This window comes from Mastigoproctus giganteus, chromosome 8, assembly GCF_048544385.1.
Source record: "Mastigoproctus giganteus isolate SK-2022 chromosome 8, ASM4854438v1, whole genome shotgun sequence".
NCBI classification, from domain to species: domain Eukaryota; kingdom Metazoa; phylum Arthropoda; class Arachnida; order Uropygi; family Thelyphonidae; genus Mastigoproctus; species Mastigoproctus giganteus.
The window spans coordinates 47,169,406-47,184,010 of NC_143582.1; the positions used below are offsets into that span (position 1 = coordinate 47,169,406).

General features: G+C 36.8%; 1 protein-coding gene across 6 annotated transcripts in view; it reads right to left on the reverse strand.

Annotated features, from left to right (window-relative positions):
• LOC150081511 (uncharacterized) overlaps nt 1-14,605 on the reverse strand; it is a 284,800-nt gene that overhangs the window by 88,814 nt on the left and 181,381 nt on the right. For 5 of the 6 annotated variants that reach the window (XM_090379976.1, XM_090379973.1, XM_090379974.1 and 2 more), the window contains exon 3: nt 1,220-1,318. The exons of the other annotated variant lie outside the window; for it this stretch is intronic. In XM_090379976.1, coding sequence (XP_090236102.1) covers nt 1,220-1,318 — 99 coding nt within the window. The remainder of the gene's footprint in view (nt 1-1,219; nt 1,319-14,605) is intronic. 6 annotated transcript variants of the gene reach the window in all.

Consider the following 14,605-nt stretch of genomic DNA (forward strand, 5'->3'; position numbering starts at 1 on the left):
GTCTGCAAGTGCGGTACAAATCAAATAAGTGCAAGAGAAATAGTGAGTCGTGCCAGATCTAAGAAGTGGTTGGAGAATAAAATGAACGCAGTCAATCTGTGCTGACAATTAAATTGCAGATGTGCAGTGGAATAGCTGTGAAGCTCACCAGGGAAGTACAATGGGTGAAGCACCACTAGGCGTGATTGTGTCGGTGCCATTGAAGAGGAAGGACTATGCACATATCAGCGAGAATATGGGGAGAAGCAATAAAACAAATTGTGCAAACGAAACTGATTCAGAAATATTTTCTGGACAGACTGCATTCAGTACTGATAGTTGCAAAATGAAGCATCGGTGCAAGCAGTGGAAGTAGGCAGGTCGAGGGCGGTTCCATTGCTCTTGAGACCACGGAAATATTTTAATGGGACAATGTGAAGGTTAGTACCATTTCTGGACTGTGGAGTAAGGTACCGCTCAAGGTCACTACGTACATCCGATCTTTTTCCTTTGGGATGTCTCAGGAATAAGATGTACAGACTCGAAAATGAAAAACAACATAATTCACCTCATTCTTGCCATGTACACAGTTTTCCTGCCTTCTGACATGTTCTGAGTGTGTTAGTGATAAAGGAAATCATTTAAAATTCAGAATTTCTATTCCAAATGAGTCTGAGTTGTGATTCGTGCTTTTATGTTAATTTTTTATATAAATACACAGTTACGTGGTCTCAAGATAAATAGAACGCAGTATAATGTGGCCATGCTGTGGATTAACTACAGAAGGACTACGAATATCACGTCACCTAAGGAGTTTCGAATAATGGTTTGAAATATATCTGGAAAAGTTTCGTTTGTGGTTTTTTCTGCTATTTGCAATTAATGCCAAAGTTACTTTTTTTGGAATTTATTATAAAGTCATTTTAGTTAGATGGAGATTTCTGGTTACCAACTTCACCCTCTTTGAGTTTTAGTTCTGCAATCCCTAATTCTTTCAGTATCCAATGCTCTCTCTCTCTCTCTCTCTCTCTCTCTCTCTCATTAACTTTCAATCCGGCCATTGTTTTGTCAATATAAAATGATCTCTCGGCAACTGTGGGGTAGCGCCAACTTATGGCCACAGGATTCAGTACGGCATTTCGTATCCTTCCTTAGTAATCCATGGCCACTTATCAGAAGTCAAAGGTGATGCCTTGCATACGCCATTATTTATTAAGTGTGTGGCGAAATGGTTACCTACCTGAGAGGGGTGGTAGGTTTCTTATGGATCGATGACGAACCTCCTTCCAATTATAGGAGTCAGGTAGCTGGGGAACACGGGGAAGGTGGTGTAAGAAACCTAAAAAATGAGATGGAGACTAAGTGTGCTTCATTGACCTCAGTCCTAAGTCACCTCCGACCTTGTGAAAATACTGTAAACTATTCAGCTCTTATTCTATGCAGTGATATCAAGGTGGATGTAATTGTGAATGGTTCTGAGTTGGAATCTACATTTTAATGAAAGGTTTCTTTGCTTTATTTTCTTAGCAGGCATTTTACTTTTATTGATCTTCTGTATGAATGTAAGCTGCAAGCGTTTTAATCTGTATTGGACAAGGTAAAGATAACATTATTTTTCTTCAATATTATAAAACTAAATTAAAAGGTGAAATGAAGTTACAATGTAATTTTACATGCACATTCCGAATATTCAGTCAACACTGATCAACGTGCATTGCAACATGCAATTAGTGTAACCAATACAAAAAAAGGTGTAACTACCCACGCTATCTCAGAGTTCACTTCCTAAGGGCGCCTGTCACACCTTTTAAAAATATCACTCTGTTGTAATGATGCTCGCTGTGTTATTTCTATGGTCTATTTAACATCAACACCAGAAGCTTGTATTGCAACCATTTCTGGTCATTAATACTATGAACTCTGCCTAACGAAAATATCATACAGTTGTGTCAGTGCTTTTACATCCTGACCTTCCAAGGTTTAGAAGGATGTACATAAATGGTATAACAGATTACACAAGTATTACAAGGAAATGATTAAGTTGAGTTTAACATATATTTAAAATAAAATGATTAATTTAAGTTTACAAATGCATTCACAGTATTATAAAATATTTTTCGTAACCTGAGTGGTACAGGGAATGAATTTCGCACCCAAGATTTAGCAAGATTAAGCAAACTTATAACACGGCCGTGAATAGATATTTAAAAAATAAGTACTGAATAGGCGCTTATTACTTGCCAAAATTAATCAACGTGAAGGAGGAGATGCAATCAACTTCTCTGAGCTGGGGAGCGCTGTTCGTTTAGAAGTAACCCGATAATGGTGTGCTGAAGCAGGACAGCCTTAAACTAAGGTGGCTGAGGACATAATGAGTTGAAAATTAGGTATCGTGGAGGAATGAAGTTTGCTTCTTCCTTAATTTGTGCACACAGCCTCACACTGATTTCTCAATGCCAGTTTGAGACTTGCATCGCTGTAGAGACAACCACGCACCATTTAAGTATGTTTGGGACATCTGAAATTTTCTCATTTTTTATTCTCTCTGTTTAGTGATTTTGCCGCTGGTCTTAGTCTGCTGATCACGTCACCGTGGTTTCTCCGTGAGTTATTTTTCTTTTTTCATTTCGCAGCATAGAAACCGGCATGAACCGACATAATTTACTCACACGTCGCACTAAAACCAAAATAACTTGCTTTATTCTGTGAAATATAGATGAAAATTTGTACTGATACAAATAACAGTAATAATGTATTAGAAAATTTATAGGAAAGGTATAATAGGATTAAAAAGATAAAAAAAAATAAACAGTTTGGCCCATTGGAGTTCTGCATATTGATAGTTTATTTATAAACATCTCATCCACAGGGCACGCAGACCCGAAAATAATGGTGAGAACGCTGAGAATTACAGAGAATCAATACAAAGCAGTCACTAGTATTAAAATATATACAAAATTTGGATTAATAAAACAGAGTAAAGATCATTTTTTTATACATAGACAATTTAAGTGTTATGATTATTCAATACCTGAAGCAAACGGAACAGAGGACTTCCAAGTTAAGTGTTTGAGTATGAGGGGACAGGCAGTGAGAAATTAGTTTATAACGAGAATTCAAGCGGGGTATAGTGAAAGATATTTGTTCAAAAAGAGATGGAGAATCGATAATAGAGTTTTTGATATTATTGACAAAAAGGGACCCATGGAGTTGTCGTCTGGAGTGAAGAGGAACGACTATGAAGCGACGACAAAGAGCTCCATAGTTTAGATGGTGGAAGGCAAGGCGATTTCAAAAGCATAAGAATATAATTAATTAAATTTGAATTCTCTCAAGTCTGTGAGAAAGATATTCCTGTTGTGGAGACCAAATATCACGATAATCAAAAATGGGAAGTATAAGCTGCTTGTAAAGAAGAATTATAACTTTCTCACCCTTGAAAATCGAGGAAGGACGCTTAATTAATCCAAGAAGTTTGGAAGCCTGAGATATTACATGATCAACATGGGAAGAGGGAGGAAGGTCAGATCGAAATAGAACACCTATTTAGACTAAGTCCTTGAACTTATCAGTACTTGCAATTAGTGAGTTTCCAATATAATAATCAGTAAAGATGGAGGGTCTAACTGAACGATTCGAGGAAAGCGACATAATTTACATTTTAATGGGTTTATAAACAAGTTATTTTTATTGAGCCAGAGTGAGCGGGAATGAAGACAGGACTGGAGTTCATCGCTGTCAGTTGAAGAATAAATAACTGTAAAGTTTAATAACGTCTACATAGAGTCTCAACATTAACGGAATGAAATAAAGTTGACAGATCATTAATGTAAACAATTAAGAAGAGCAGACCGAAGGCTGAGCCTTGAGAAATACCTTGCGAAACAGTGAATGGGGTTGATGAAATATCATCAGTTATTACGGATAGTTTTTGATTTCTAAGCATTGAATCGAGCAAATCCAGTAAAGGGGTTTACCATAAGATGAAAGCATGAAGAGCAGAAGATCGATGCGGACAGAGTCAAATTCACGTGGAATATCAAGGAAAAACGAATCAATTTGATTTCCTTTGATTAAATTTGTTTGTAGGACAAGGCCAGATTTGATCAGTTTTGCGCATTGCATTTATATCACGATTTAAACAGGGGTTGTTTGAACGCAGTTGTGTGCTTTTCCTGACTCTTTTTCTATGCGTGCATCTTTTGACCCCTTTTCAGTACTGCTAAGATTTTCAAAGGCTGGAAGGATTTTATTTATAAACCTGATGGATTCCTGTCTCAAATTTGTTGTCCATATCTTGTAATTTCTCATTTAAAGGCACATTATCGCCTTATTTTGGAATAATTTCCTTTTAGCGATCTCTAGAGATGATTTCAACTTCCTTATCATATAGGATATTAAATACATGGGAATCCTTTAATTTCCAACTTATTGAAGACACTGTCTTTTCTTCTTCTGTCTTCTCAGCCTCCAACCCATACGTGGTACTAAGTAGTAGTATAGCTTATAATATAGGTAATTCTTATTTGCTTCACAGACAGTATGTTTTCTTCTCTTAGTAGAAATAGGAATTCTAGGATCCGGAGGATTAATGAAATTTCTTAATCCTTTTGTGTTTTTTTGCTGACTTTAATGGATCTTGACAACAGTGACAGTGTCTTACCAGCTTGCTGCTCTGTAAAAGTCGTAAATAAAAAAAAATTACCTGATTTTGTCAGAGAAATGCTCGACGGCTGCATCAGATGAAGTATCGAAAGTCATCTCAAAATCAGCTGCTTCAGAAAGGCATACGGAAAGCTATAACTAGTTTAATTGTTAAAATGTACGGAGCACCATCATACAAAGGTGCGTAGATACTCGCGCGCACGACCCAATTAAGCAGCATATTATGAAAATACTATCAAAATATAATCTGTAGTAAAATGCTAAGTAAAAAAATTGTGCGAATTTGTGATCATTTTCATTCAGTCTTCATTTAAGTATTGTTTAAAAATAGTAGTGTAACATTTTTTTTTTCTTAATAGTGAAAACACGAACAGTAATTGCTTCTGGGATTTTTTTCTGTTTGATATTACTCTGTGGATAAAAGTTGAAATCAGTGCGAGAAGTTCTTAAAAATGCTAAATAGTATTAAAACCATTAATGTTTGATTGGCAATATAGGAAGTTTTGATTTCCCTGAGGCATGAATTTTTTTCAGTCCATATTTCTTCGAGAGAGCCGCAGTTCGAAGTGTCAGAGAGCCGCGGTTTGGCCACCGCTATTAAAGGTAATATTTTTAAATTTAAAACTAAACTATATTCATAAAACTACTACAATCACATAACTCTGCAATTGTCTTGCCTATGCAAAGGTACGATAAAACGTAACTTGTTTAACAAACATTTACTGAGGTTTACTTGTTCTCCGTGACAGTAAGCGGTATGGCCACCTGTCGCTCATTTATAGAGGTGTAGGTTCGATTTAGAAATTTCTAAAGTTTTCTTAATTGGGGCTGCAGTTAGCCGATCTCAGGCAGAAGAATTGGGATTTTTCTCCGTGAGCTGTTCTGGGTTTTTCACCAGCACAACTTGCAAATCGGCCCGTGAGCACACACTTCTACAAACATAATACACAACGAGCAATATGGTCAAAGCCGCTGATGCGCCTAAAATCCAACATCGGTTTTCGTGTAGGCGGACTAACCAGCTATGCCAATAGTGCAAGATCGCAAAATTATACTGTACTTATATACAGAAGTAAATAATATTTTACTTTACAGCATATTATAATATATTATATTATTATTATACTAATTAAAATAATTTATAATTATATACTTTCTTTCATGTGATTAAAAAAAACTGTTGATCGTCGAAACCTCTAATTCAGTCACGAGCCGCTACCCCAGCTTTATGTGTTATTTCGAAAAACTGCTTGTAACATTATATGTTGTTTATCCTAAGTGTATTCACGGCTGTAGTGGAGAGTATATCACCTCCTTTATAATTATACATTAATTTTAAAAGTAAAAGGACTCCTTTAATTATATACCGTATGCAAAGTAATTTTCAAGGATATGAAAAAAAGCGGCGACGTTTCGAAAAGTCACCATTTCAAGGAAATGATGAATTTTCGAAACTTCGCCACACTGTTAAGTATGTCTATTCAGGTGTCTTCAATTAATCAATTTTGTAGCATTTTAAATAAAACAGTTTAATCTTTACACGGGGTAGATTATTGTTGCTTATATATTAATCCATACTTCATCCCCATAAGAAGAATAACCACGTAACATCCATTTTTCAACAAAAAAGTAATTTTTGTAATTATATACCACACGTAAAAAGTAAAATGCGAACAGTAATTAATCAGAAGTCGAGTACATACGATATTTTATTAATTGCTGTTGACATTTTACGTACAGTATTCCCTCTGCCATTTTTTGTATAAAAAATGCAAAAAACTGCTCTCCTGCTTTTTTAGGATTACAGCACTGTGTGCATTCCATGTTTCTTACACCCCTCTCAATAATTAATCGTTAATCGTTAGACTCAACTAATAATTGTCTAATCCTTCCATAAATTTAGTCAAATAACCCACCTCCACAACATCAGATGGAAGTTTGTTCCAACGATCAATTACTCTCCCTGGCCGAAGAAAATTTTCGCACGTCTATCCTGCAATCGTTCTTTTTCCAATTTGAATTTATGTCCTTTTTGTGTCATCTTAGAAAAGATAAGGATGCCATAAGCATTTAGTTTACATAATCCATTTAAAGCCTTTAAAATCTTCAATTAAGTATTCTCGCAAGTGCCTAGTTTCCATCGCTGCAATTTGCAGAGCTTTTTTTTTTTTTTTTTTTTTTGTAAGCGTACCCTTTTGTGTTCTTGACTAATCTTGTTGCTCTTTGCACACAGAATTACTGATACCCATATGCATTAACTTCCAACAGATCTATATCCTTCCTAAAATTAGGCTTCCAGACCTGTATGCAGTACTCAAGCCGACCGGGCTAGCCGAGTGGGTAAAGTACCTGCCCGGCAACCCAAAGGTCGCGGGTTCGATTCCCGCCTCGGGCTTGGATCAAAGTACTGCAAAAACCTTGGGAGGTGCAATATGGCCACAGAAGCCGATGCGCCAACAACTACCAAATCAAATCAAAATCAAGCAGTACTCAAATTGCGACCTAGTCATTTCCCTATAGAACGGGATAATCATCTTCTTGTTCCTGCTGGCAAATTTCCTGTATGTCATTGATAAAACCAAATGAGCTGTCCTAGCAGCCTGTTTTCAGTGTTCAAAAAACTTCACGTCGGACTGTACAGGAACCGCGTTCTCTTTTATTTATTTATTTTTTTTTTTTTGGTTTTCCACTGCCTTTTATATGAAAGCACTCAATTGATATGCTAATCTGTTATTACTGATAGCCATATGCATTATTACCTTGCATTTATCAGTGTTAAACCTCAAATTTCACTTCTCAGCCAGTATGCCTAATTTTCTAGGTCTCGTTGCAGTAGCATATCCGATTGCTTTATTAACCACTTGAAAACATCAGCAAACTTAGATATTTTAACTTGATATGCTTCATCAAATGACTCATTCTTATTTGATAAATTTTAAAAACAGCAAGGAGTCCAGCATTGAACTTGGATGGACCACATTAATAACATTAGTCCAAAAAGGGCACTATCCCTTTATAACCACTCTCTGCCTTCTGCCACTCAATCATCCCTTTATCCATAGCAGTAACTTTCCCCTAATGCCACTGTACTGCCCTCGTTTGTACAGCAAAACATGTGGAACAGTATCAAAAGCTTTACTGAAATCTAAGTACATAATACGATGTCAAAATAATTTTCCATTTACTTCCTTTATTACTACGTTATAATAACCAATCGGTTTAGTCAGACGAGATCTCCCCCTTAAAAATTTCGTGCTGTGATTGCCGTATAACTGCGTTTCTGTTATACGGCAATCACAGCGACTGATCCCATTATTTTCCCTGGAGCAGAAGTTTAGCTTACTAGTCTGTAATTTCTCACTTCGCCCTTTGATTCCTCCCACCTTTGTGAATAACAGAGACTTTTGTGATCGCCAATCAGTAGGGACCTTTCCTGAACCCAAAATGCTCTGATAATTATGGCCAAAAGTTTTGCTTGCGTTTTTTGCTGCATCTTTTAATAAATTGGATAGATCCTGTCAGTCCCTGGCGCCTTATTTTGCCCTAAATATATTTTACTGTTTAGCCATAAACAGATATCTATAAATCAAAACAGCTTTTATTTCTAGAATAGAAATATGGCACAAATGGCTGGAAATGAGAAATTTCCGCAGATTTCTGGCAACAGACATTAGGTCTAAATTAGTTTCGCCGACCAGTCTTGCAACTAGAGGCGAAATTTCAGCCATACACGCATCAAATGCTAAGAGTTAGAAAAAACGCAAGAAGAAAAGAAAAGTCTCTTATATAGCTGAAGAATTCTGAATTGCTTGATTAAGTTTCCTATTAAACATAAAGAGGACAAAGTACTTGCGCGGACAGGCACGTGCACGCGCATTCATTACTTTTATGGAAGAATCAAGGTACAGCAAAACCCTAACACCAGCTATAGAAACATCGATTGAAGATGGGCAAAGCCAATTGATTGCTTGCGTTATATTTCATGGAATGTGTAATTGTACGCATTATTTAGGTTCCTGCCATCTTCACAATGCATTTCGAATTTTGTTTTTTTACAATTACAGTTATGTAAGGTTTGTACAGTTGCAGTTATTTAAGGTACAAACAAAATTTTTCATCTGTTAACACCTCATTGGAATATTTCGTGCTTAAAGTGAATTCAAAAATTAATTGTTTTACTTTAATATCAAGTTTTTGAGATTCAGCTTTTATTTGTTATTGGTTAGTAGAACGATTCTGAGAGACTCATTTGCCGGTCTGCATTATATTAAACTAACAAAAGCTGTTCGCTTTTAAAAACGACGAATCGCATTACATTGAGAGAGAGAGAATTTGCAATGATAGTCATTTTGCTCAAGTTTAATATTTTTCTGTTTTTCGTTATTCAGTGTATAACGAAAAGTACTGAATAGAAATTCTCTTTATTGTAAGCATTTTTAGAAAATAAAGACGATTTTAAAGAGCGACAAACACATCTTGTTGAAAGGAAAAAACTGGACTGATACGCGGGCCATAAAAAACTTCAATAAGGGTTTGGTAACACAATAGTTCCAGAGAGAGTGTGTACTGCTACCGCTCTTATGAAATGGCAATAAATTGTTTTGTCAAATTTCTCTTCGGAACACGTATTAGTGAAGGCTAAATTTACTGAAACGCTCACCAGTGGCTGGTGCTTGGTTAGACAACAGACAGTGGAACTGTAACTCTTAATGTTCGGCTTCATATTTCGATGAGAAGGGAGCTTTATTTAACAAAAGCCGAAACTCTAATTCAATGTACAATGTATCACTGAAGTTTGACATACATATAGGACAAGGAAAAATTGTAACATGAATATGTTAACGACAGAAGCATTCACTACGTCTGCGATTTCTTTCTTTTAGTGCGGCCAATGTCTAAAGAGCCTTAAGCTCCTGCAGATTTAGCAGGAGCTATATCTGCAGGAGCTTAAGTTTCTTGCAGTATTCCGTGATGGGTGTTCTTTACGGAGATGCAAGGAAATGTAAGAATGCCTGTAGTCGTTTTAAACCTTTACTCTATTCTCGTTTTCTTACCCCACATTCATTGTAAGATTGGAAGAAATCAATCTTACAGAAAAGAGACGGCGTTCAGGGTATCTTATTTTCAGTCGGGAAGCATTCGTTAAAATCATTAGTGTCTGCAAGATGCAGTGTGTGACTGCAACACTTGGAAACAATTCCATGCATTCGCAAATCGTTTTTTTAAAGAGTACTGGCACATTACAAAGTATGATAGCGTTTTTCTTTCTTTCGGGAAACTTCAAAGGCTGTCCTGAGAGACGTGTGGATGTATTTGGAATATTTATGATCCCCCTGTACGTGCACAAATCTTCATTGTTATGGTTATGATCTTATTTCTATTTAATGTTGTTCTAATTATCATTATTTTCTTTTTTTAATATATGAATACTTCAAAACAAGTTTTATAATGAATTAAAGGAGCCATCCATATATTACGTCAGAGTTTAGAGAGGTCTGAAATTTTGACTTTTTGGGGGAGATTTCCAAAAAACTAGGGTTAAAGTTAGGGTGAAACGAAAATTTGAAATTTATATATATATTATTGTATATATAATATTGATAAAAATAATAGGATATAATAAAAAAAATTCTGTTAATACTCCGGGACGACCAAACGGTCAGAGGAGTTCGCAAGACAGACAGCATACAAGAAACAGCACCGTATTCAGCAATCACGGGCTTCAACCCCGGTCACTCAAGGCACGTGTACTTATATACCCGAGCGCGCCTGACCACTAGGCTACGGTGGCGTTCAATCACATTACTGAACGACTAAGCAAGCAAGAAAAGTATTAAATTATTAAACTGGGTTATGGATCCGGGGCACTACTAGTTATAGTAGAAATACCCGGCAACCATAATGAAATACGTATAGACAAATGTTTATTTTCAGTGTATTGGCTAGGGGTGCTGAGCTGTCAAGTGTAATTACCATGGAAAAATTGAGAATGCCTGCAAGGTAAAAGCAGATAACTAGATTATATATATATATACAGGGTGTATATATATATACACCCTGTATATATTATATATACAGGGTGTCTCAAAAATACACAGCATAACTTCAGGAATGAGTTCCTCATATGTAGACAATAAAAATATTTTATATCAACATAGTTCCGGAAATGCTTGGTTCCCGAGTTATTAACCGGAATATCTTATCTCCCGCAGGTGATTTCCTTCATCACAAGGTACTGACAGAATCTGGTGGTTTTCCATTCCGACCATGTACTCAAATCAGGAGCAAGCGGATATGCACTTTATGTACGGTTTGGCGGACGTCAGTGCTCTGGAGGCTCGTCGTTTGTACCACGAAAGGTTCCCAGAACGAAGATGTCCAGACAGGAAAACGTTTGAAGGTATTTATCGCCGCCTTTGTGAACATGGGACCTTTACACCTCGTGCTGCCGACAGAGGACGACCAAGATCTACAACTCCTGAAGTAGAGGAGGAGATTTTGGATGTTGTGCATGGCACTCCTGGAATCAGCACACGCAGAATAGTAATGCAACTGGCTTTTCACTGTATCCTTACCACTGGCAGAACATTACTCGCGCAGGGTAATCTGCTGGTGACAAGGCCTGTACCCATTGCAGATGTGTGCTGATTCCAGGAGTGCCATGCACAACATCCAAAATCTCCTCCTCTACTTCAGGAGTCGTAGATCTTGGTCGTCCTCTGTTGGCAGCACGAGGTGTAAAGGTCCCATGTTCACAAAGGCGGCGATGGATACCTTCAAACGTTTTCCTTTCTGGACATCTTCGTTCTGGGAACCTTTCGCGGTACAAACGATGAGCCTCCAGAGCATTGTCATCCGCCAAACCGTACATAAAGTGCATATCCGCTTGCTCCTGATTTGAGTACATGGTCGGAATGGAAAACCACCAGATTCTGTCAGTACCTTGTAATATGGTACTAGATGAATTTTTAGAAGTAAATGTTGAAAATGTGGATAAAATTGCATATGCGGATGATCTAGTCCTGGTTGTCCCGGGTAATGCCCGATCTGAAATTGAAAATAGGGTAAAATTGGTTTTAGAACAATTAGTGGATTGGGCTGATATGTATAAATTAATGATATCAAGGAATAAAACTGTTCAGATGCTTCTGAAAGGAAGACTTAGCATGAACCGAGCCCCCACAGTGAGGCTTCAGGGTTGGACTGTTCGATATGTGAGAGTAACAAAATATCTAGGAATGAGAATACAAGAGCGAATGATATTTACTGAGCATGCAAAATTTTTAAAACAAAAAGTTTCGATATTATATGCCAAGCTCAGGAGGGTTATTAGGAATGATTGGGGCATCAAAGGACGAGCAGTGAACTTATTATATGATTGTATGTTTGTGCCTATAATCACCTATGCCTCCGGAGCTTGGGTCCATAAAGTACAGAATTCTACTATTATAAAGTGCTTAACTCAGGCTCAGAGATTTGCTCTACTAGGTATTACTAGAGCATGTCGAACCGTCTCCTCTGAAGCCTTACAGGTGCTTTCAGGCAAGATACCAGCTCAATATATGGTACTGTTTTATGGGTTGGTCTACTATACTAAAAATAATGTTAAAAATACGTTATTTGGAATATCATCTTGCCCTGAAGATCGAACTTATCAGATAAGTGATATCAAGTTAGAAAAGAAAAGAATTTTAAAAATGATAATGGATAAGTGGCAAGATCAGTGGGATAGTAGTATTAAGGGTAGACCAACCTATAAATTTCTACCTAGAGTAGATCTTATAAACCACAGGAATAAAAACGGGTTGCAATTCGGTTTGAATGCAACCTTTTTGATAACAGGCCATGGACTTGACTTGAGGTTGCACCAGCTGGGGTTGCGTGATAGTGGCTTATGTGAGTGCCGAATTCCAGAGACATCTGAACATGTAATGCTTGATTGCCCAAATTATGTCGACTTAAGATTTGATTTAGAAAATTCAGTTGGCATGTCGGTGAGAGATGGACTATGGGTCTTGTTTGAAGACAGAAGACTATTTGCTTACTTTAATAAATATGTAGAAGCTGTCTTTAAAAGACGTTATCGATTAATGCTAGATAGTGGAGGTCCGCCTCCCCGGGGCAGGGGCGTCAACTCTCATCATTAAGATTGATAGGATAAAGTTTAAGGCCAAAGTCAATTTTTCTGATGGGAGACTAAGTGGCCGAATTTTGTGTTAATTGTTCTCATTTTGTGTTGTGAGTTTTAATTGCGTTTTAATAATAAAATAAAAGTGAACTCTAATAGAAAAAGAATTATGATCCCATTAGGTAAAATCCACGGATGGGCTACGGCCCAGGTAGTGGTCTTTCCTCTATGGAGGCTAAAATGGAGTACCTTGTGATGAAGGAAATCACCTGTGGGAGATAAGATATTCCGGTTAATAACTTGGGAACCAAACATTTCCGGAACTATGTTGATATAAAATATTTTTATTGTCTACATATGAGGAACTCATTCCTGAAGTTATGCCGTGTATTTTTGAGACACACTGTATATATAATCAATAAAATATTATTGATTGTTTAACCCTTGAGTACTGAATTTTTTTATGAAACTTCCAAAGACGGAAGGAAGGAAGGAAATAGAACCTATACTACCTAGTACTATGCATAGGCGGAAAGTTGAGAGAAGAGAGAACGGAAATACTTGGTAACATTAAAGTTGAATTTATGTACATTGTAATTTTTAGGAAATACATATGAGGGAAGGTTGTTTCAAAGAACAGAAGTAGAAGGGATAAAGGAGAAAGAGAAAAAGTTAGTTTTGTGAGTTCGAAGTGAGAGAAGAGTAAATTGATGTTGACTAGTTGACACTTGTGTTCGGACTGGTTTGGAAGAGAGCGGTGGAATTACAGATGCCAATTTAGAAGAACAGTACCCATAGAAGTATCTGTAGAAAAAGCATGCAGCAGAAAATGAGCACCTGTCGGACAGAGTTCGTAAGGAACAGGTCATTAATTAATCCGACTGTTTCCTTTGAATAGAGTATGAGCTTTTGAGAGAGGTTTTGAGTTACCACCCGAGAGGTGGGAAGAGAATTCCATGGTAGGGTGGATTTGAAATTTGTGCAGAAGTTAATTGTTTATAAGAAAACTAACATAGTGAGAGAAAAAAAGGAAAACCCAATTGTTTTGATCAAGAGGAAGCAATATTTTTGATGTGCTTATGCCAAGAGAGATTAAGAGTCAGGGTAACCTTGAATAGGAATATGTGATATTGTCTAGGTGTCATCGAAGATGAGCATGAGAGCAGTAGACTCTTTTTTTTGTGAGAAATAAAACTGTACTGAGTTTCAGAAAGATTGAAGTTAACTAAGTTTTCTTAGTCCCGTGAATTACTGGAGATTGGGATTTAAGCAATTGGTGGTGTATATTCGAGAAGTTGAAACTGTTTGTGTAAGGTAAAGGTTTACCGAACTGGAAGGTGGAATGTAGTTTATCATCATCAGTACGATAGGCCTTCCAATCAGTGCCTGAAAGTCATTGATGTACAAGAGAACAAGAGTGAGAGAACGTACTAAACTTGCGGATCATGGACTTCATTTTGGAGGTTAGAACAGAGACAACCATCTACTATCCTCACTCGCAATGAGTAAACGGGCTACCCAGTTGCAAAGAGGGGAGGGGTAGCTTGTAAATATCAACTTGAGGTTCACCGAACTTTTATAGAGGTAAGTGCAATGAGGTGATCGGAAGAGAGAGGTTTGTTCGAATTAAAATGTTTAATTTGTAATTCACTTATTGTGAAGTTTGTGTTTGATACCCATTACATGCATTCTATATTTTTACTCTTGGCATTCTTTTAAGAGACACTCTCCTAATTCAACTTATACATTTAATAGTCTTTCTCGTTTTTTTTTTTTTCTACTTAATTTCTTTTAACATTAAAAACCAAATTTGCATAAATATGACTTAGAAAA